Source organism: Phocoena sinus, chromosome 11 (assembly GCF_008692025.1).
Source record: "Phocoena sinus isolate mPhoSin1 chromosome 11, mPhoSin1.pri, whole genome shotgun sequence".
Classification (NCBI taxonomy): domain Eukaryota; kingdom Metazoa; phylum Chordata; class Mammalia; order Artiodactyla; family Phocoenidae; genus Phocoena; species Phocoena sinus.
In genome coordinates, this window is record NC_045773.1 from 37424493 (window position 1) to 37445917 (window position 21425).

Sequence of the window (21425 nt, forward strand, 5' to 3'; positions counted from 1 at the left end):
TCTACAGTAGAAGCAGTAGCCATGAAAAGAAGTTACCAGAAAGTATAGTTAACTAACAATGAGGACAGTCCCCTGTAAAGTGGAGCTGTCCAGCAAGGCAAAGGGCTGCCTGGTCACGGTTTTTAGATTATCTTCTTCTCAACATATCTGCATACAGTGCATTCTTAAAACAGTTATAGAAAACAATGTTTAGTAACTACTGAAGAAGGGAAAAGTATTGGAAGATCTTATTTCTCATCAATGTTGCCACCAACACTGGCTTAGAAGGAGATATGATATTTTAGCCAGTGGAAGCAAAGACTGACATTGTTGGTAAAAACCAGGCAGGGAGGATGGCTCAGAGCCACATGCACATCATCCCTCCCTCCTGCTTTAAGATAAAATGATGAGGAATAAAGACCTTTTAGGGCAAAATCAAAGTGAGGAAAAGGCAGTTATGTGGATCAAGGCAGTCATTCCTGAAAGCAGAGCAGTGTACTGGCTGTCTACACTTGTCCTGCACACTACTCCACTGAGGCTACTTGCAAAGTTCTGCAGGGGTGGGCCCTTTTTGTACAGCAAGCTCAGTACATTACCCTCATGGCTTCCTGAATGTGATCCTGCCGAATCAGTTCTGCTGAGCAGTCCATGTACCACTTCAAACAGCGGATTAGCTCCCTAGGAAAAAGAACAGTTTCAGAAACCCCACGTTAATCCAAAAGCAATGCAGCCTAAAATATTTGCAGTCCTGAATTAGCCATATAGGAAATAATATACTGCTAATGAGCTAGAATAGAGTGATGGATCCAATACAGCTGTGGAATCTTTAGATCATCCAAGACCAGACAACACTCCCTGTCCAAAAAGAGTTGCCACATTTCAATCAGCAATTATAATCATTCTTTCCCACTTTCCCTGACACACATTTTTTCTGATTACAAGAAAGTTTTCCTGAAGTCTGGGACTGGATGTGTGTTTTGTTTTGTTTTGTTTAAAACTGCTAAGTCTCCCGAACATACAACAGACTCTAAATAAAGGTATATAGTCCGGTGTGCCTCTCCTTGCCATCCCAATGATCTTATTTCCTTAGGACCAAGTCATCTGAGTGGAATGGGATTACAGGGTCAGAAGGCCTTCACATTTACATGGCAAAAGAGTACACAGGGCAAGAGTGCAGGCCCTCGTCAGATAACAGTTCGCATCTTAGGCCTATCAGTTTCTAGCTTTGTATCCTTGGGCAAGTTATTTGGGTCCTCTGTCCTCATTCTTTTCATTTAAAATATAGAGGAAACAACAGTACATCTCAAACTGTGAATTCTAATGAGATGACACATGTAAAGTACACAGCGCAGTGCCTGCTCTCCAAAGTGACATCAAAGTGTCAGAGTTCCAGTGATTCCACAGCCTCAGAACCCTTCGGTTTTGTTTTCTAAACTTGTGCTGGGACTACCCTGGTGGCACAGTGGATAAGACTCCGTGCTCCCAATGCAGGGCCTGGGTTCGATCCCTGGTCAGGGAACTAGATCCCACGTGCATGCCACAACTAAGGAGTCTATGTGCCGCAACTAAGGAGCCCGCCTGCTGCAATTAAGACCTGGTGCAACCAAGACCTGGTGCAACCAAATAAATAAATAAATAAACAACTTGTGCTCATTCCATAGAATAATATGGTGACTTTAAAAATCGCTTTAATGGTTTTAGATAAGCTGTGAGTGTTTCCCATGTTTATTATTCATATTATCTCTTTTATTGACTATCTTTTTCTTTTCTTTGATATTTATTTGTCAGTACTATAGTTAGCTATTCACATGTTTCTCACTGAAAAAGCAAGACATATTTTTAGCAGCTCTGCCATCATTTCTTAGAAGGAAAAGTATGACAACTATGTAATAAACTCTAGTTTAAAACATCAGCGGAAAGCTAACATCTAACATCATACTCAATGGTGAAAGACTGAAATGTGTTCCTCTAAGATCAGAAACAAGGCAAGGATGCCTGCTTTTGCCACTTCTATTCAACATATTAGTAGTGAAAGAGCAATTGGGGAAGAAAAAGCAATAAAAGGCATCCAAATTGGGGCCTCCCTGGTGGCGCAGTGGTTGAGAGTCCGCCTGCCAACGCAGGGGACACGGGTTCATGCCCCGGTCCGGGAGGATCCCTCATGCCACAGAGCGGCTGGGCCCGTGAGCCATGGCCGCTGAGCCTGTGCGTCCGGAGCCTGTGCTCTGCAACGGGAGAGGCCACAATGGTGAGAGGCCCGCGTACTGCCAAAAAAAAAAAAAAAAAGGCATCCAAATTGGAAAGGAAGAAATAAGATTATCTTTGTTTGTAGCTAACATGATCTTGTATATAGAAAAATCTAAAGAATCCACAAAAAACCCTGTTAGAACTAATAAATGAATTCAGCAACACTGCAACAAAATCAACATATATAAATCATTTGCTTTTCTATATACTAACAACGAACAATCAAAAAAGAAAATTAAGAAAACAATCCATTTACAGTAGCATCAAAAAAGAATAAAATACTTAGGAATAACGTTAACCAAGGGGGTGAAAGACTTATACTTTGAAAACAAAATGTTGCTGAAAAAAAAGGAGAAAGAAATTAAAGAAGTTAATAATAAACAGAAAGACATGCACATTCATGGATTGGGAGACTTAATTTGGTTAAGATGTCAACACTATCCAAAGTGATCTACAAATTCAATGCAATCTCTATCAAAATCCCAATGACATTTTTTGCAGAAATAGAAAAATCCATCCTAAAGTTCATATGGAATCTCTAGGGACCCCAAACAGCCAAAACAATCTTGAAAAAGAAGAACAAAGTTAGAGGATGCACACTTCCTGATTTCAAACGTCCTACAAAGCTACAAAGAGTAACTTTAACTTTGATTATAAAGACTAGTCAAAACAGGGTGGGACTGGCATAAAGACAGATACATACATCAATAGAATAAAACAGCCCAGAAATAAACCCTCATGTATATGGCCAAATGATTTTCATCATTAAATGGGAAAAGGATATTCTTTTTCTACAAGTTGTATTGGAAAAACTAAATATCCACACACAAAAGAATAAAATTGGACTCTTATGTTGCATAATAAACAAAAATTAATTCAAAATTAATCAAATACCTAAATGTAAGAGCTAAAACTATAAAACTCTTATACAAAAACATAGGAGAAAAGTTTCATGTCATTGGATTAAGCAATCATTTCTTGGATAAGACATCAAAACATAGGCAATGAAAGAAAAATTAGATAACATATCAAAATTGAAGACTTCTGTGCATCAAAAGACACAATCAACAGATTAAAAAGGCAATGGGAGAAAATATTTGCAAATCATATCCCTGAAAATGGGTTAATATCCAGAATTGCAGCTCAGCAACAAACAACCAAACAACCTGATTCAAAAATAGGCAAAGGACTTATAGATTTTTCTCCAAAGAAGATATATAAATGGTCAATAAGCATACGAAGAGATGCTCAACATCACTAATCATTAGGGAAATGCAAATCAAAACCACAAGCTACCATCTCATACCCATTAGAAAGGCTACTATTAAAAAAATACAAAATACCAGAAAGTAACAAGTATTGGCGAGAATGTGGAGATATTGGAACACTTGTGCATTATTGGTGGGAATGTAAAATGGTGCAGCTGCTGTGGAAAATAGTATGGTGGTTCCTTAAAAAAATTAAAAATAGGTTTATCATATGATCTACCCATTCCATTTCTGGGTATATACCCAAAAGACTTGAAAGCAGGGTCTCTAAGAGATATTTGTATGCCCATGTTCATAGTAGCATTATTCACAATTACTGAAAGGTGGATAAATATAGCCAAGTATTCATCAACAGATGAATGGATAAACAAAATGTGGTATATACAGTGGAACATTATTTAGAATAAAAGGAAGGAAATTCTGACACATGCTATGACATGGATGAGCACTGAGGACATTATGGTAAGTGAAATAAGCCAGTCACAAAGAGACAAATATTGTATGATTCAATTTATATGAGGTCCCAGATTAGCAAATCCATAGACAAAAAGTATAATGGTGATTACATGAGGGCTGGTGGTGGTGGGGGGAATGGGAAGTTATTGGTTAATGGGTACAGAGCTTCAGTTTTGCAAGATGAAAACAGTTCTGGAGATGAATGGTGGTGATGGTTGTACAAAAATGTAGATATACTTAATGCCACTGAGCTGTACACTTAAAAATGGTTAAGTGAATTCTCTGGTGGCCCAGTGGTTAAGAATCCGCCTGCCAATGCAGGGGACATGGGTTCAATCCCTGGTCTGGGAAGATCCCACATGCTGCAGAGCAACTAAGTCTGAGTGCTACAACTACTGAGCCTGTGTGCCTAGAGCCTGTGCTTCGCAATAAGAGGAGCCACCGCAATGAGAAGCCGCACACCGCCACAGAGAGTAGCCCCCGCTCGCCACAGCTACAAAAAGCCTACGTGCAGCAATGAAGACCCAACGCAACCAAAAATAAACAAATAAATAAAATTGATTCTTTAAAAAAAAAGAAAAAAAGAGAGGTTACCCTTATAAAAAAAAATTGGTTAAGATGATGCTATGTGTATTTTACCAGGGTTAAAAAATAATTAAGTTTAAAAAAAAAAGGTCAGCTGAACGAATGTTGGTGCCACTGAATTTTTTAAAAGCCCGTCTTTCTAGTCAAACACAAGTCCTAATGATGGTGCCAAATGCAACTTACTTGTATGCCAGGGCTCCAGCAAAGTGCTTCTGGATGTATGTGTCCATTACAGGTCGGAAATGGAAATATTTGATGTCTCGGAGCAGGTTGATGATGAATACCTGGGAGAGATGGAGGGTAGAAGAATTAATTGGAGGCCTCAAACTTATCCCCAGCAGGAAACAACTCTTGATTCTTCAAGGAATGGCAAACTGCTAGTGTTTTCTCCAGTGTTCCCAGTGAATGTAGGATTTCCATTCTGTGTCTGTATTTCTGTCATATTTGTTCTATTCCTAACATCCCTGGCCTCCCATTCCAAACTTGGGACTCATTTGTCAATGCCAGTGTTACTTTGAGCTTCTCTCTTCACGAATGCTAGGTGGTTCAATATGGACCTAGGGAATACAAAACAATACCTGTGTAGGTGGCATAAACACTAAGTTGTCTCAAAAAACTTGGAAAAGAGAGAGAGAAAAATATTGTCCTCTAAGCCAAACCAGCCTATGAAAGGCTGTACCCTTCGGAAATGGGGTTGGCTGGCCAGGGAAACAAGAAGAAAAGCCAGAGAAGCAAACTTTGCAAGTACCATTCTAACTCTTGCCTCTGCTCCTCATCTGTCAGGTAGACTCAGAGTATCTGGTTCTCCTTGAACATACAGCCCTCCTGTAGGACTGGATATATTCAACAAAACACACTGAACATCCAAATCACTGTCCTTGCACACTAAGCAACCTTCTGAGACTCTGGCTCCCAAACCACTGCATAGAAGGAGAGAGTGTGATGCTCCACCAGCACAAGTGAGTCTCTGCTTTTCCTGGTGGTTGTATCCTACTTTTGTAAGTGGAAAAACAGGCTGTCTTGTTTCCTATATTAGTCTCTGGGCCTTTTGTTGGTGTATGTCACTATTTCAGGGGCTAGGAAACCCTGCAACAGTGGTGAGACTGAGTATCAAAACTACAAAGTTGAAGTCCAGATTTGATCTTGTAGGGCTCTGCCTGGTAGGGTGATTGTTGGTCTTCCTTGGGTGACACTCCTCAGTTCCTTTTCTATTGGAAACATCTACATCTTGTGCTGACTCACTATAATAAATTGCTTTCCTTAGATTTTTAAAAAATATGTGATGGGAATAATTAATAAAAATCAGGAAGGGTGAGACTTACCAAAGACTGAAACACCAACAGGCCATATTTCTCTGTATTATCATCCAAAATCACAAACAGCGTATCTAAGATGTCTTGTAGAAACTGCAACAGCATAAAAATCAGAGGGCTCAGGTCTTTGGACCTTGGACACATGTTCAAACTTCCATACACCAATGAATTTATTTCCCAGTAAACAAAGTCAAAGATCTCCTAATATCTCAAACCACCACTTAAAAATAACCTAGTATCCCACCTCCGCCTAGCCAAGAAATAACTAGGTGGACTTGGGGGTGTTTGCTTACAGCCCAAAGGGCCCTAAGAGAGACTTAAAGGGGCTCTTCCTATTGGGTAAGTGATAAACTTATAAGGAAAGAGCAATTACCTAAAAAACGTAGGACATCCATGTAGAACAGTAATTTTGAAATAAAGACAATCTAAGTGATTCTTTTTTTTTAAAAAATAAATTATTTATTTATCGGCTGCATTGGGTCTTCGTTGCTGAGTGCAGGCTTTCTCTAGTTGCAGTGAGTGGGGGCTACTCTACTTTTTTTTTTTTTCCTCTTTATTGGAGTATAATTGCTCTACAATGGTGTGTTAGTTTCTGCTTTATAACAAAGTGATACATATACATATGTTCCCATATCTCTTCCCTCTTGTGTCTCTCTCCCTCCCACCCTCCCTATCCCACCCCTCCAGGCGGTCACAAAGCCCCCAGCTGATCTCCCTGTGCTATGCGGCTGCTTCCCACCAGCTATCTATTTTACATTTGGTAGTGTATATATATCCATGCCACTCTCTCACTTTGTCACAGCTTACCCTTCCCCCTCCCCATATCCTCAAGTCCATTCTCTAGTAGGTCTGTGTCTCTTTCCTGTCTTACCTCTAGGTTCTTCATGACATTTTTCTTTTCTTAAATTCCATATATATGTGTTACCATACGGTATTTGTCTTTCCCCTTCTGACTTACTTCACTCTGTATGACAGACTCTAGGTCCATCCACCTGATTACAAATAGCTCAATTTCATTTCTTTTTATGGCTAAGTAATATTCCATTGTATATATGTGCCACAGCTATTTTTTAAAGTATTTATTTATTTATTTATTTATTATTACATCTTTATTGAAGTAAAATTGCTTTACAATGGTGTGTTAGTTTCTGCTTTATAACAAAGTGAATCAGTTATACATATACATATGTTCCCATATCTCTTCCCTCTTGCATCTCCCTCCCTCCCACCCTCCCTATCCCACCCCTCCAGGCGGTCACAAAGCACCGAGCTGATCTCCCTGTGCTATGCAGCTGCTTCCCACTAGCTATCTACCTTACGTTTGGTAGTGTATATATGTCCATGCCTCTCTCTCGCTTTGTCACAGCTTACCCTTCCCTCTCCCCATATCCTCAAGTCCGTTCTCTAGTAGGTCTGTGTCTTTATTCCTGTCTTACCCCTACTCATGACATTTTTTTTTTCTTAAATTCCATATATATGTGTTAGCATACGGTATCTGTCTTTCTCTTTCTGACTTACTTCACTCTGTATCACAGACTCTAGGTCTATCCACCTCATTACAAATAGCTCAATTTTGTTTCTTTTTATGGTTGAGTAATATTCCATTGTATATATGTGCCACATCTTCTTTATCCACTCATCCGATGATGGACACTTAGGTTGTTTCCATCTCCGGGCTATTGTAAATAGAGCTGCAATGAACATTTTGGTACATGACTCTTTCTGAATCATGGTTTTCTCAGGGTATATGCCCAGTAGTGGGATTGCTGGGTCATATGGTGGTTCTATGTGTAGTTTTTTAAGGAACCTCCATACTGTTCTCCATAGTGGCTGTACCAATTCACATTCCCACCAGCAGTGCAAGAGTGTTCCCTTTTCTCCACACCCTCTCCAGCATCTATTCTTTCTAGATTTTTTGATGATGGCCGTTCTGACTGGTGCGAGATGATATCTCATTGTAGTTTTGATTTGCATTTCTCTAATGATTAATGATGTTGAGCATTCTTTCATGTGTTTGTTGGCATTCTGTATATCTTCTTTGGAGAAATGTCTATTTAGGTCTTCTGCCCACTTTTGGATTGGGTTGTTTGTTTTTTTGTTATTGAGCTGCATGAGCTGCTTGTAAATTTTGGAGATTAATCCTTTGTCAGTTGCTTCATTTGCAAATGTTTTCTCCCATTCTGAGGGTTGTCTTTTGGTCTTGGTTATGGTATCCTTTGCTGTGCAAAAGCTTTGAAGTTTCATTAGGTCCCATTTGTTTATTTTTGTTTTTATTTCCATTTCTCTAGGAGGTGGGTCAAAAAGGATCTTGCTGTGATATATGTCATAGAGTGTTCTGCCTATGTTTTCCTCTAAGAGTTTGACAGTTTCTGGCCTTACATTTAGGTCCTTAATCCATTTTGAGCTTATTTTTGTGTATGGTGTTAGGGAGTGTTCTAATCTCATACTTTTACATGTACCTGTCCAGTTTTCCCAGCACCACTTATTGAAGAGGTTGTCCTTTCTCCACTGTACATTCCTGCCTCCTTTATCAAAGATAAGGTGACCATATGTGCGTGGGTTTATCTCTGGGCTTTCTATCCTGTTCCATTGATCTATCTTTCTGTTTTTGTTCCAGTACTATACTGTCTTGATTACTGTAGCTTTGTAGTATAGTCTGAAGTCAGGGAGCCTGATTCCACCAGCTCCGTTTTTCGTTCTCAAGATTGCTTTGGCTATTCGGGGTCTTTTGTGTTCCATACAAATTGTGAAACTTTTTGTTCTAGTTCTGTGAAAAATACCAGTTGTAGTTTGATAGGGATTGCATTGAATCTGTAGATTGCTTTGGGTAGTAGAGTCATTTTCACAATGTTGATTCTTCCAATCCAATAACATGGTATATCTCTCCATCTATTTGTATCATCTTTAATTTCTTTCATCAGTGTCTTATAATTTTCTGCATACAGGTCTTTTGTCTCCTTAGGTAGGTTTATTCCTAGATATTTTATTCTTTTTGTTGCAATGGTAAATGGGAGTATTTTCTTGATTTCACTTTCAGATTTTTCATCATTAGTGTATAGGAATGCCAGAGATTTCTGTGCATTAATTTTGTATCCTGCTACTTTACCAAATTCATTGATTAGCTCTAGTAGTTTTCTGGTAGCATCTTTAGGATTCTCTATGTATAGAATCGCCTGTGAAGCCATCTGGTCCTGGACTTTTGTTTGTTGGAAGATTTTTAATCACAGTTTAAATTTCAGGGTTTGTGACTGGTCTGTTTATATTTTCTATTTCTTCCTGTTTCAGTCTTGGAGGCTGTGCTTTTCTAAGAATTAGTCCATTTCTTCCAGGTTGTCAATTTTATTGGCATAGAGTTGCTTGTAGTAATCTCTCATAATCCTTTGTATTTCTGCAGTGTCAGTTGTTACTTCTCCTTTTTTATTTCTAATTCTATTGATTTGAGTCTTCTCCCTTTTTTTCTTGATGAGTCTAGCTAATGGTTTATCAATTTTGTTTATCTTCTCAACGAACCAGCTTTTAGTTTTATTGATCTTTGCTATCGTTTCCTTCATTTCTTTTTCATTTATTTCTGATCTGATCTTTATGATTTCTTTCCTTCTGCTAACTTTGGGGTTCTTTTGTTCTTCTTTCTCTAATTGCTTTAGGTGCAAGGTTAGGTTGTTTATTCGAGATGTTTCCTGTTTCTTAAGGTAGGATTGTATTGCTATAAACTTCCCTCTTAGAACTGCTTTTGCTGCATCCCATAGGTTTTGGGTCATCATGTCTCCACTGTCATTTGTTTCTAGGTATTTTTTGATTTACTCTTTGGTTTCTTCAGTGATCACTTCGTTATTAAGTAGTGTATTGTTTAGCCTCCATGTATTTGTATTTTTTACAGATCTTTTCCTGTAATTGATATCTAGTCTCATAGTGTTGTGGTCGGAAAAGATACTTGATACAATTTCAATTTTCTTAAATTTACCAAGGCTTGATTTGTGTCCCAAGATATGATCTATCCTGGAGAATGTTCCACGAGCACTTGAGAAAAATGTGTATTCTGTTGTTTTTGGAAGGAATGTCCTATATATATCAATTAAGTCCATCTTGTTTAATGTATCATTTAAAGCTTGTGTTTCCTTATTTATTTTCATTTTGGATGATCTGTCCATTGGCGAAAGTGGGGTGTTAAACTCTCCTACTATGAATGTGTTACTGTCGATTTCCCCTTTTATGGCTGTTAGTATTTGCCTTATGTACTGAGGTGCTCCTATGTTGGGTGCATAAATATTTACAATTGTTATCTCTTCTTCTTGGATCGATCCCTTGATCATTATGTAGTGTCCTTCTTTGTGTCTTTTAATAGTCTTTATTTTAAAGTCTATTTTGTCTGATATGAGAATTGCTACTCCAGCTTTCTTTTGGTTTTCATTTGTATGGAGTATCTTTTTCCATCCCCTTAGTTTCAGTCTGTATGTGTCTCTAGGTCAGAAGTGGGTCTCTTGTAGACAGCATATATATGGGTCTTGTTTTTGTATCCATTCAGCCAGTCTGTGTCTTTTGGTGGGAGCATTTTGTCCACTTACATTTAAGGTAACTATCAATATGTATGTTCCTATTTTCATTTTCTTAATTGTTTTGGGTTCGTTATTGTAGGCCTTTTCCTTCTCTTGTGTTTCTTGCCTAGAGAAGTCCCTTTAGCATTTGATGTAAAGCTGGTTTGGTGGTGCTGAACTCTCTCAGCTTTTGCTTGTCTGTAATGGTTTTAATTTCTCCATCAAATCTGAATGAGATCCTTGCTGGGGAGAGTAATCTTGGCTGAAGGTTTTTCTCCTTCATCACTTTAAATATGTCGTGCCAGTCCCTTCTGGCTTGCAGAGTTTCTGTTGAAAGATCAGCTGTTAATCTTATGGGGATTCCCTTGTGTGTTATTTGTTGTTTTTCCCTTGCTGCTTTTAATATGTTTGCTTTGTATTTAATTTTTGACAGTTTGATTAATATGTGTCTGGGCATATTTCTCCTTGGATTTATCCTGTGTGGGACTCTCTATGCTTCCTGGACTTGATCAACTATTTCCTTACTCATATTAGGGAAGTTTTCAACTATAATCTCTTCAAATATTTTCTCAGTCCCTTTCTTTTTCTCTTCTTCTTCTGGAACCCCTATAATTCGAATGTTGGTGCATTTGATGTTGTCCCAGAGGTCTCTGAGACTGTACTCAGTTCTTTTCATTCTTTTTTCTTTATTCTGCTCTGCAGTAGTTATTTCCACTATTTTATCTTCCAGGTCACTTATCCGTTCCTCTGCCTCAGTTATTCTGCTATTGATCTCATCTAGAGTATTTTTAATTTCATTTATTGTGTTGTTCATCATTGCTTGTTTCATCTTTAGTTCTTCTAGGTCCTTGTTAAATGTTTCTTGCATTTTGTCTATTCTATATCCAAGATTTTGGATCATTTTTACTATCATTACTCTGAATTCTTTTTCAGGTAGACTGCCTATTTCCTCTTCATTTGTTAGGTCTGGTGGGTTTTTATCTTGCTCCTTCATCTGCTGTGTGTTTTTCTGTCTTCTCACTTTGCTTATCTTACTGTGTTTGGGGTCTCCTTTTTGCAGGCTGCAGGTTTGTAGTTCCCGTTGCTTTTGGTGTCTGTCCCCAGTGGCTAAAGTTGGTTCAGTGGGCTGTGTAGGCTTTCTGGTGGAGGGGACTAGTGCCTGTGTTCTGGTGGATGAAGCTGGATCTTGTCTTTCTGGTGGGCAGGTCCACATCTGGTGGTGTGTTTTTGGGTGTCTGTGGACTTATTATGATTTTAGGCAGCCTCTCTGCTAATGGGTGGGGTTGTGTTCCTGTCTTGCTAGTTGTTTGGCATAGGGTGTCCCGCACTGTAGCTTGCTGGTCATTGAGTGAAGCTGGGTGCTGGTGTTGAGATGGAGATCTCTGGGAGATATTCGCCGTTTGATATTATGTGGAGCTGGGAGGTCTCTTGTGGACCAGTGTCCTGAAGTTGGCTCTCCCTCCTCAGAGGCACAGCACTGACTCCTGGCTGCAGCACCAACAGCCTTTCATCCACACGGCTGATGTAGATTCCTGTAGTTTCTCTCTTCTTCTTCTTTTTCTTACCCTTTCAAAAGAGACCGGTGTGTGTGGTGAGTCTGGCCTCCAGCCGCTGGGCCCGACGCTGATGCCCCCGCTCGCACTCCCGCCTCAGAGCGGGGGTGGGGGGGTACTCTTTGTTGCGGTGCATGGGCTTCTCATTGCAGTGGCTTCTCCTGTTGTGGAGCAGAGGCTCTAGGTGTGTGGGCTTCAGTAGTTGTGGCTCACGGGCTCTAGAGCTTAGGCTCAGTAGTTGTGCCACACGGGCTTAGCTGCTCTGTGGCGTGTGGGATCTTCCTGGACCAGGGCTTGAACCTGTGTCCCCTGCTTTGGCAGGTGGATTCTTAATCACTGCGCCACCAGGGAAGTCCCAATCTAACTGATTCTGATGCCAAATCCATTTTGAGAAAAAGGGCTTACTTTCCTGGGTCCCCCAAAATTTGATAGTCCCTTGTTCTCCTCTATGGCCTAACTCTGTAGAGGACATTTGGATGAGGCTGTGGCAAGCTAGGCCTTAACTATAGAAACTATTCTTTGGTCTAGAAATTACTATTCCAGGAGAAGGGAGAATGCTGCTGATGAGGGCTGTCAAAGAGGGTAAAATATCTGGAATCACCATTGTTTTTTGAACATGTGCCTTTTTCTTTCTAAGATGCAAAAACCAAGAGAGAGAATAATAAATACTCACAGATGCTCCCAGTCTTAAAAAATCAAATCTAATATTCTGTTGGTCAAAATGCAATTTAATGATATAATGTTTACAACTTATTTCAAAACAACAGAAGGTAGACGGCATGGATGAGGAGTTTATGGGCAGGACTGACCATGGGCTGATGACAGTCAGGGGTAACTGATAGGATAGGTACATGTATGGTTATTTATTCTATTCTGTCAACTTTTTATGGTATGTTTGAAATCTTACAATAAAAAGTAAAAATTAATTAAAATGCTAGCATAATCTCTTTAATTCTCTCTGGCTGGTTTGAGACAAATATTGTTGCTAAAACCAGAAATGCTGGTAGGATGTTCTTTTGTCAGGAATGTAACAACTCAGCCTTAAAAGGATCACAGACTTTTCTTAATACCTGGTCTGTTTTACTGGTTAAATTTTTCATATGTTTAGAAGGCAAAAAATGCCCTGAGTATAAGGGCATTTATCTTAAGTTTCAAAAACTAGTATTAGCTTGTTTGTATAAAGAGTTCTTTTAAAAATGTATAATACTCTGATCAACTGATTAACACAAAATTCATACAAGACTTCAAAAAAGTACAAAGCCATACACAGACTTTAAAATTATTCCTTGTTTGGAGACACCATGTTGTGTATTATTGAGTCAATGGAAGCTGTAAAATGAAAGTACAGACAGTGCAATACTAATAGAGTTGACACTTGCAATGATAAAGCCAAGAATGCTCACTGATAGACAAGTTGTCTTCTTGACATTTAATCTCTATCCTACATTCCATTGCCCTTGCTGATCACCAAAAGTACTTCCATTTTCCTCAGCTGAGTTCAGTCCATTGTGCAGAATCCACCATCAGGAAGTGCCTGGGAGTTTTCTTGAGCTAAAGTCAGGTGGGCAAACACCTGGCTTCTACACACTGCGGAGAAGCCCTATGGAAAACAACTGGGGTCTGGTAGTGTTGCTGTCAGCCTGCTCAGGCCATTAGATAGGAAATGTCACAAAAGTACTTGAAAAAGCAATTGAGGAAGGGAGTAAGGAAGGGTCCCCTATTACGGACTCTAGTGAGAGACTGGGCAAAATCAACAGTTACAGTTAATGGAGAGTATTCAGAGTTCCTGTAGATAATCAAGAGAGTAGAGCCAAGAAGACATCAGGCTGGATTTGTGGTAAAGGTTTACAAAGTAAGGGAAGAGAGAGGAAGGGAGAGGAGACCTAAAGGCATGTGGGCAGCAGTACACACTGGGATTGTTTCTGAGAGGGTGTTTTTATCACTGCCCTTTAATTACCAGTTTGCTTTCTAGGAAGAAAAACAAGGCAGAAAATAGGGCTTAAAACTTAAAGGTAGTTTCTAAAAGGTAATAAACCTGATGTGATACCTACTTAAAAAAACGAAGTTAAGGAAGAAAAATACCTTTATTTCTACTCACCTAATTATATACCTCGAGAAATGGTCTTAGAGGCTTACTGGCAGAAATCAAGGGGAAGTGAGGCCTTCTGCCCAGATTCTTGCTCAGGTAGCATGTGTGAATTGTGTGAAGCCATACCTTAACAATTTCCTCCCCACTGACATGCCGCAGCCGCCCTAGGATGTCCATGATCCGGTCTGGAAAGGCCTTCCATTTCAGCAGAGCAAGGAGGTCCACTAGGAAGCAAGCCCAAAAGACAGTGAACCCTGGCTACGTCATGGACAATCAAAGCCCAGACTCTCCCTGCCAAGGACAGGTGAGACCTAGGAGGACAGAAATAGCTACGAACAGTATAACAGCCTCTGGAGTGCTGAGATAAAGGCTAAAGACACATCTGTAAAGTCTGAATGTCACTCAGGAGCTGTTAAAACCGTGGAAAATCTCATAGGCTGCTATTGCCGAATGATTTCTTCAATTTCATATGAAAAGAATTCCCTCACTGTGGCATGAAAAAGCAATAATTTGTCTCTTTTAACATGTATCAGCAACATGGACCAGCAAGTGAGAACAGTGGAGGGCACCACGCTGCAGGCACCATCACCTACCATTCTGGGTAAGTTTGGTGGAGGAGAGCTGTGTGGAAATGAAGAAAGACTCTTTGGTGCTGCGTTGGAAGATGAGGCTGGAGGGGATGTTAGGGCAGCCGTTATAGTCCTCTTTGCAGCAGGGCAGGCCCAGGTACAGAGCATGGTTGTTAAACGTGCTATTCTCATCACACTATAGGCAAAAGGAGAGAATACAGAATGTTTCTTGAACCATGCCACCTGTAAAAAATCAGGTCCCAGGGAATTTCTGAGTTGATGTTTACTCTCATCTTCCTGAGGCTGGACCTTGGACCTCAGGTCCTCTTAGAAGAGTGCTTTCTAAGCACTTTAAAAGTGCTTTTCATTTCTTTCTCCAGAACGGCTCACATGCCTTTTAAAGAGAACATGGTGGGGCTCGTGGCCTCTACCTGGTATGCAGGCAACCTTGAGTGCCAGCTATGCTGTGACAGCTGACAGAACCCCAATCTCAAATAGCAGGTCGCCGAATGAACAAGCCAAGGCCATAAGAGCACAGAGGGGTTGGTAATAGATTTCCATGACTAGTGGAGTGGGAGGTGGAAAACAAAGGCCCTGCTGGCATTACTTATGGGAGGAAGCTCACTTCATTTAGAAGACAAAAGACTGCCCACAGCTGTCCTGCTGTCTCAACCAGCGCATTACCCTGGATCGTCTGGCCCGCTCAGTGAAAACCACCTAACTGAGAACCATGTGTGAGAGTGGTCTCAGCAGGGTGAGAGACAGCCAGGCTCTGTACCTTGTACACATAGAGCTCGTGGATATCATCTGAGAGGGTGGTGCCGTCATCCCGCATCAGGGGTGAGAATGCAAAGCCAAAGAGTTTCTTTTCCCCTTTGTCCTTTGCTGCAAATCAGAGCCAAGCATTAGTTGTTTTGCCACACACTTTGCTTTTCAACAGCAATTCCCTTTTGGTTTATCACCGATGCTCTTTACTTCTTTGTCCCTTACTTTGTTCATTAATTAGGTAGCAACCTGATGGCAAGAATGATGAGAAATGTACTAGACTGAGTTTCCATTCATATCCCAAGGTACACAGGCAACCTAGACTCAAATAGAAACTAAATTGCTAGTCTTGATAAACCAGGGGCTCTTTAAGAAGGAGTTTAATACATACAAAGGAAACCCCCAAAGAGGAATGACACTGGCAATTATCCAGCATCCAGGTCAGACACTACAACAGGGCAATACCAGATCCCATGTTTCTGAATCACTGTCCAAAGGACAGCCTCTGATGATATCCCATCTCTAAGTACACAACTCCTAATTTTCTTCCCCCAATAGTAAGAACTCTCTTACTTCTGTTCCAGAGAGGAAAGAGTTATATTCATATCCTCAAAGGAATGTGGAGAGAAGTCTCACTCACTGGAACAGTGTCTGAACTCGAAGCGCAGGTGGGAGCCCCGGAACCGATCAATGGGGATGGGCAATTTGATAATTTCTCCCCAGCGAGGACTATTACTGTGGTAGAGGACGAAGGAGTGGTACGAACTCCTATTCGGCTCTCCTGAACCCAAGCTGATGCAATCCTGGAAGAGAGAAGCAAAGTAAGGTGCCATCTTCCTGGAGGGATCCCTTGGATTTCCATGTCACTAGGACATTTCATTTTCTCCTTTGTGCAGGTCTCATTTTCCCATCAGGCCAAATCTATAAGATGACTTAAATTCAGTACTTTTGGAAACAACTGTCTAGATGGTATAAGAAATAAGCAGTCACAATGCTCCTTGTTTTCCTTGGGTCAGAGGTAACCACACTCATTGCTTAATAAACATGAGAGAAGCTGAGTGGTGCATCTGAATCACTAAGGTAGGCTCTTCATCCTCATTAAGAAAGGAAACAATGAATTCATAGGAGAAGTCAACCGTATATGGCACTTTCCAGATCAGAAAAATAATTAAATAATAAAATTAAATTTAAAAAATTAAATAATTAATTAAATAATAATAAAGTGGAGCTTGTTTTCTAATCTTTGGCCTAATGTTGTACTGGCATTTTAGGTTGCCCATGGCTGACTGTCCTTGGATATAAACAAGGTAGACCAGATTTAACTTGACCCCAGTTCCCAAATATTGATGTGAAAACCCAGTCCCAGGCCCGCCAGGAAGCTGTGGACAATACAATCAGGAGCAGCTCCTTGTCCACACAGGGTGGTGTGAACAGCTGACAGCTCTGCTGACCTCAGCATTATTCATACAAACAATGAACATGCTTTAGTCCTTGAGGTGGGAAACACAAATCATTGTTTCTACCACCATTTCAACATTACCCTCCATTTCTTTCTAGGTTTGGGAGATGACTCTAACTTTACCTTTTTCCTTCTGTAAAATATGGACGATCACTCCTGGTCTGCCTACCTCATAAGGCTGATGTCAACACACAGAAGCAAGGTTTGTAAAAGAGTGATTTGCCTTCTACCAAGTGACATGCAAATAATGCCTTTTTATTTGCCAGGGACTTGACCATGACTGACTGAGGGAAAAACTGACATAATGACAGTAGAAAAACAGCACTCCAGGCCTTCTCTTTTAATGAAGAGTGACAGAGGATCCTTGTACTGCACTGGCTAGAAATCATCTTTTAGGGCCTGAGTCTGCTGTTCCTTGCCACATAACTTGGTAACAGCAAGTGGGTACCTAAGTTCCACCCTTTACTAAAGGGAAAATATAACTTTCCATATTAGCTCAAGGAACAAACAGCGTGGGACCTAATAACAGTTACCAAAACTAGGCAGCTCAATGCTAGACAGGTGGCTGAAAAAGTAACATGTAGGACAGAACTAGAGGGAATAGGTCTAAATTAGAACAGGAAGGATTCAGGTCAGACACTAGGAAGAATTTCTAAAAAGGCTGTATGACACTGCAAGTCATTATCAGAGCATACTGTAGAATTTCCTTGAAGAAAGGCTAAGGCAGAGAAGAATGCATATGGGGTGATTTGAGTTCAGCTCTTCCTGAAGAGGATGGGTCTCTGGACAAAGTCCACAAAAGCACTAAAATTATTACTGGATTAGCCTCCATTCCAAACTGACTGGCAAACTTTACCTTCAAGATTTCTCCATCTGCATAAAGCACATACATGGTCACTTCAATATTCTTCTGTACACTCTTTCCCCCTCTCTCGAAGTCCCCCTTCTCCAGGGTTAGGTACAGGTCATTGCGGATATCACCTGTGGGGAGAGAAATGTCATGTCTTCATGACCACAGAAGCCACTCTGCCCCATGTGCATGGAGGACAAAGCTAGCATCTGGATCCTCCAGGGTTCAGGTGGGTGCTCAGGGCATTCCAAGCTTGGTTAATAACAATGGACATTCTACCAATATCAGTGCAGCAGTACTCAGGTTGGTTAGTCATGTGCTCTCTAAGTCTGAATCTTAAAGGTGTTCACCACAGCTTGTCTAGGGTGGGAAAAGGCAGATTGCAGGTGTCTGTTCAGTCTCTCTTCCCTCCAGGAGAATAGCTGTAATCTAAGTCCCCCAGTGAGGAAAGATTTTAGAATCAACAGGAATAACACTTATTTTAATCATGTCTATGTCTTAACTACTAATCCCTCCTCCTTTCCCTCAAAAAAACCCAAAAAAACAAAAAACAAAAAAATCATTTCTCTTTTTTTTTCTTTGTTTTCTTTTTGCAACCCTCAATCCTTCTGAGTCTGACTAGAGGATAAACTACTACTTCCTTCTGGAGGCTTACCTCCAAATCCCATTCCCTGCTGGAGTGTCAGGCAGAGGTCACTGGACTGTCAGTTTGTCTTCTTTTTGTAGCAAGTGCTCTGGGAGCAGGTGACTCTCCAAAAGCACAGGTGCCAAAGGACTGGGGCGACAGTCTGTTGTGCTCTTGTTGCTTCTGCGTGCTCTGACTCTAGCCCATACCTGCTGCTTGAGGCTGGGCAGCAGTAGCTCAAACTGCAAGTCTGAAATGACCTAAGTCTCAAATGCCTTTTTTTAGGGGGGAAGGAATTGTCTGTTCATGCATAAAAGGAGCTTATTTAGGCTGCTCTAAGCTTCTAAACCCATAAAATGACGAATTTTACTTAACACAAACTAAAGAAGGGCTTTTGACTTTCAAAAATAACAGTAAAGGCTGTGGGAAAAAAAATCTTCAAAGGAATGAAACGACAAAGGAAACCAGGTAAGGCCAAGGTGAATATGTGTTAGGAGCCTGAAGAAATCAACTAAAAGTTAACGGAACAATTAATTAACTTGCAAAGCAAGCCAATTCAGAAGCCAGAAATACTTTTTCCTTCAGTTTTTAGAAAAGCTGGCACATCTAAATCTGTTCATTACTTGGAATCACAATGACATAAGTCTTTGTTTTTGGTTAGCAACTGAGCTTTCTGGTTTGGTCAGATACATGATGACTGACAGCTCCTTTTCTGCACTGTCCACCTCTCTAACTGTGGAAGTGTCCGAGTGTCTCTTACATATGAAACAGTGATAGACCAGGACTGGCATATATCTTGGGCTTTGGGGGTCTTCATGACCAGACCTTCTATTATTCAGGTCGCCTTCCTACTGTAGGAGTGCAATCATGGTTATTTGGTCACATAATACTCTCAAAACACTTTGACCCAAGTGGGGAAGAGCAGTCCCTGAGAAACAATTATTCTCTGAAAGCGCAGAGAACTTTCTCTAATGTGTGAAAGCTATTTCTCCAAACAAATAGCCCTGAGGCTACCATGAAGGGAAGAGGAAAATGTGTTCTTGAAAATCACACACAAATGCAACTGCTGGGTAGTTGGGACAGACTTCAGGGTGTCCATCCTTGCAGTCCATATAGACTTTCCTCCTGGGTTGAGTAGAACCTCTCCTTTGAAGTTTGATGAGTTTGACACTTTAATCTTCCTCTTTTGAACATCCCTTCTTGGGCCCTCCTAGCAGTTCACCTATTTTAATAGGTGTGTAGGTAGGGTGGGGAAGACTAGCAGAAGGAGAAGGAAAACTCAAATTCATTAGTTTGCTACCGTCAGAACAGAGGCTGAATAAAATCAGCCCTGAAAGTAAAATTCAAAATTAACTGGGAACTTTACTATGCGTTATTGCCATTATAATGGGATAAATCAGAGTTGGTTACACCTTAAATTTTTAACAACTGGAACAGACATCTCAGAGCTTTCTCCTGATAAAAGCTTTTTAGTTACACATTAGCTTTTCTATGGAATTTAAGTAATTATTCAATTTCGAGGACGATTTGGCATAAAGTGAAGAGTCTAGAGAATTTTAATATCTGAAGAATAGGTGCTTTGTTTAAAATTACCTTGGTATAAGTCAGCACTCTCTGGCAGTTATTCTCAAAATAATTCACGTGACTTTTAAAAGCAGATGTTGGCTACCAGCAATAGTAGTCTAGCTTGTACAAACATATAAATTTCTGTGGCTCTACACAAAAGTTAACCATATTATAATAAGTGTGTCCTTAAATGGAACATTTCAAACTTTTCCTAGCAATATATGATATAAAATACTAATACTAAATTGGGTATTGTCTTGGAGATTGACAATGACAGAATTTGGTCTGTTTTGGTTTTATAGAGTGAGCTCATAGCTTCTGGGCAGCTCCTCCAGGGTATTTTAAACCAAAATGCCAATTTCAAATGGAAGGACTGAGCTAGACATTCCTACAGTTTTCATTCTTTTAAAATTTTCTATTTAAACAGAATGCTTTGGTGATTGTCTAGCTGAGAAAATTTATAAATACAAGCAACTGTACCTTCTGGGTTACACACTGAAGCAGCTTGATTTCATCAGATCTTTGCTCTTTATTTAGAGAACAGACCTGCCTAGACCAAGGTTGTTCTCAGTCAGAATAGGTATCAGGCTGCCTTACGGGTTGCAATTTTGCAAATTATGGCCTCAGTTTTGAAAGCAGCACTTTTTAATAGTTAATGGTGCTGGGGCCTTCTTGTCAAAACCTCTCTGGAGGATCATTTAAATTGAGCTCTCCACTAATTCTCAAGGAACTAGAAGAAACAAATGTGAAAAGCACCAGAATGTAATGACCCAGGCCTGCCTTACAGAGAGCTTCCCAGGGTCCCTGCTCTTCAGCTATCCTTATTGTATGTTACAGTACAAAGCCTACAAGTGGAATCATGCCTCTGGGTTAAGGTACTGTCTCCAGGAGGCTCATGTAACTTTAGCACCAATGGCCAAGAAATATTACCAAGAGAGGGATGAGGACAGGCACCTTATCATAAGAATGGGAAACAGAAGTCCTGAACAGTGGTTTCTGTGGTTAGTCTGAAGACCACTGCCTGGCTGACTGTATTTGAATCACCTAGGGAGCTTGTTAAAATTAGATTTCTAATATTCACCCTTTGAGATTCTAGTGGGTCTTGGGTGGGCTTGTGTACTTGTATTTAAAAAAAAATCATCAGGTAATTCTGATGCTCTCCAGGGTTTAACATCAGGGGACTATAAAGTGGGGGTCTGCTTGGAAGATACTAGTGAAGTCTGGCTGAGGGTAGGGGACTGGGCACCTCTTAGGCAGCATGGAGGAATGCTGGGACGGGTATGGAAGGGGGAGACTTTTCCACGGGGAGTGGGAGTGCATATTGTTGAGGGCAGCCCTGACTCCATTTGTTAGGTGTCCTCTGCTTCCTAAGGTTGGCAGAGCCTCTAACAACATCAGCAATGCCTTACATCTCTGAATGCTTAGGGCTCAGTTGACATGCAACAGAGTTTCTTGAATGGGAAGATGAATGAATGAGGTTGTTCTTGTAAGAGGGCTTCAGAATAAATAATCTTTGTCCCTTTCACAGTTTCACACAGCAGCCAGTGACAGCTGTTGGTATAACTGCAT

The 21425-nt window shown here is 40.4% G+C and overlaps 1 protein-coding gene across 8 annotated transcripts in view; it reads right to left on the reverse strand.

Annotated features, from left to right (window-relative positions):
• Positions 1-21425, reverse strand: part of DOCK3 (dedicator of cytokinesis 3) — a 421452-nt gene that overhangs the window by 73360 nt on the left and 326667 nt on the right. For all 8 annotated transcript variants that reach the window (XM_032648825.1, XM_032648824.1, XM_032648821.1 and 5 more), the window contains 8 exons: positions 17672-17796; positions 15997-16159; positions 15370-15476; positions 14616-14787; positions 14149-14246; positions 5858-5941; positions 4719-4819; positions 576-657 (listed from right to left, as the gene is read on the reverse strand). In XM_032648825.1, coding sequence (XP_032504716.1) covers positions 576-657; positions 4719-4819; positions 5858-5941; positions 14149-14246; positions 14616-14787; positions 15370-15476; positions 15997-16159; positions 17672-17796 — 932 coding nt within the window. The remainder of the gene's footprint in view (positions 1-575; positions 658-4718; positions 4820-5857; positions 5942-14148; positions 14247-14615; positions 14788-15369; positions 15477-15996; positions 16160-17671; positions 17797-21425) is intronic.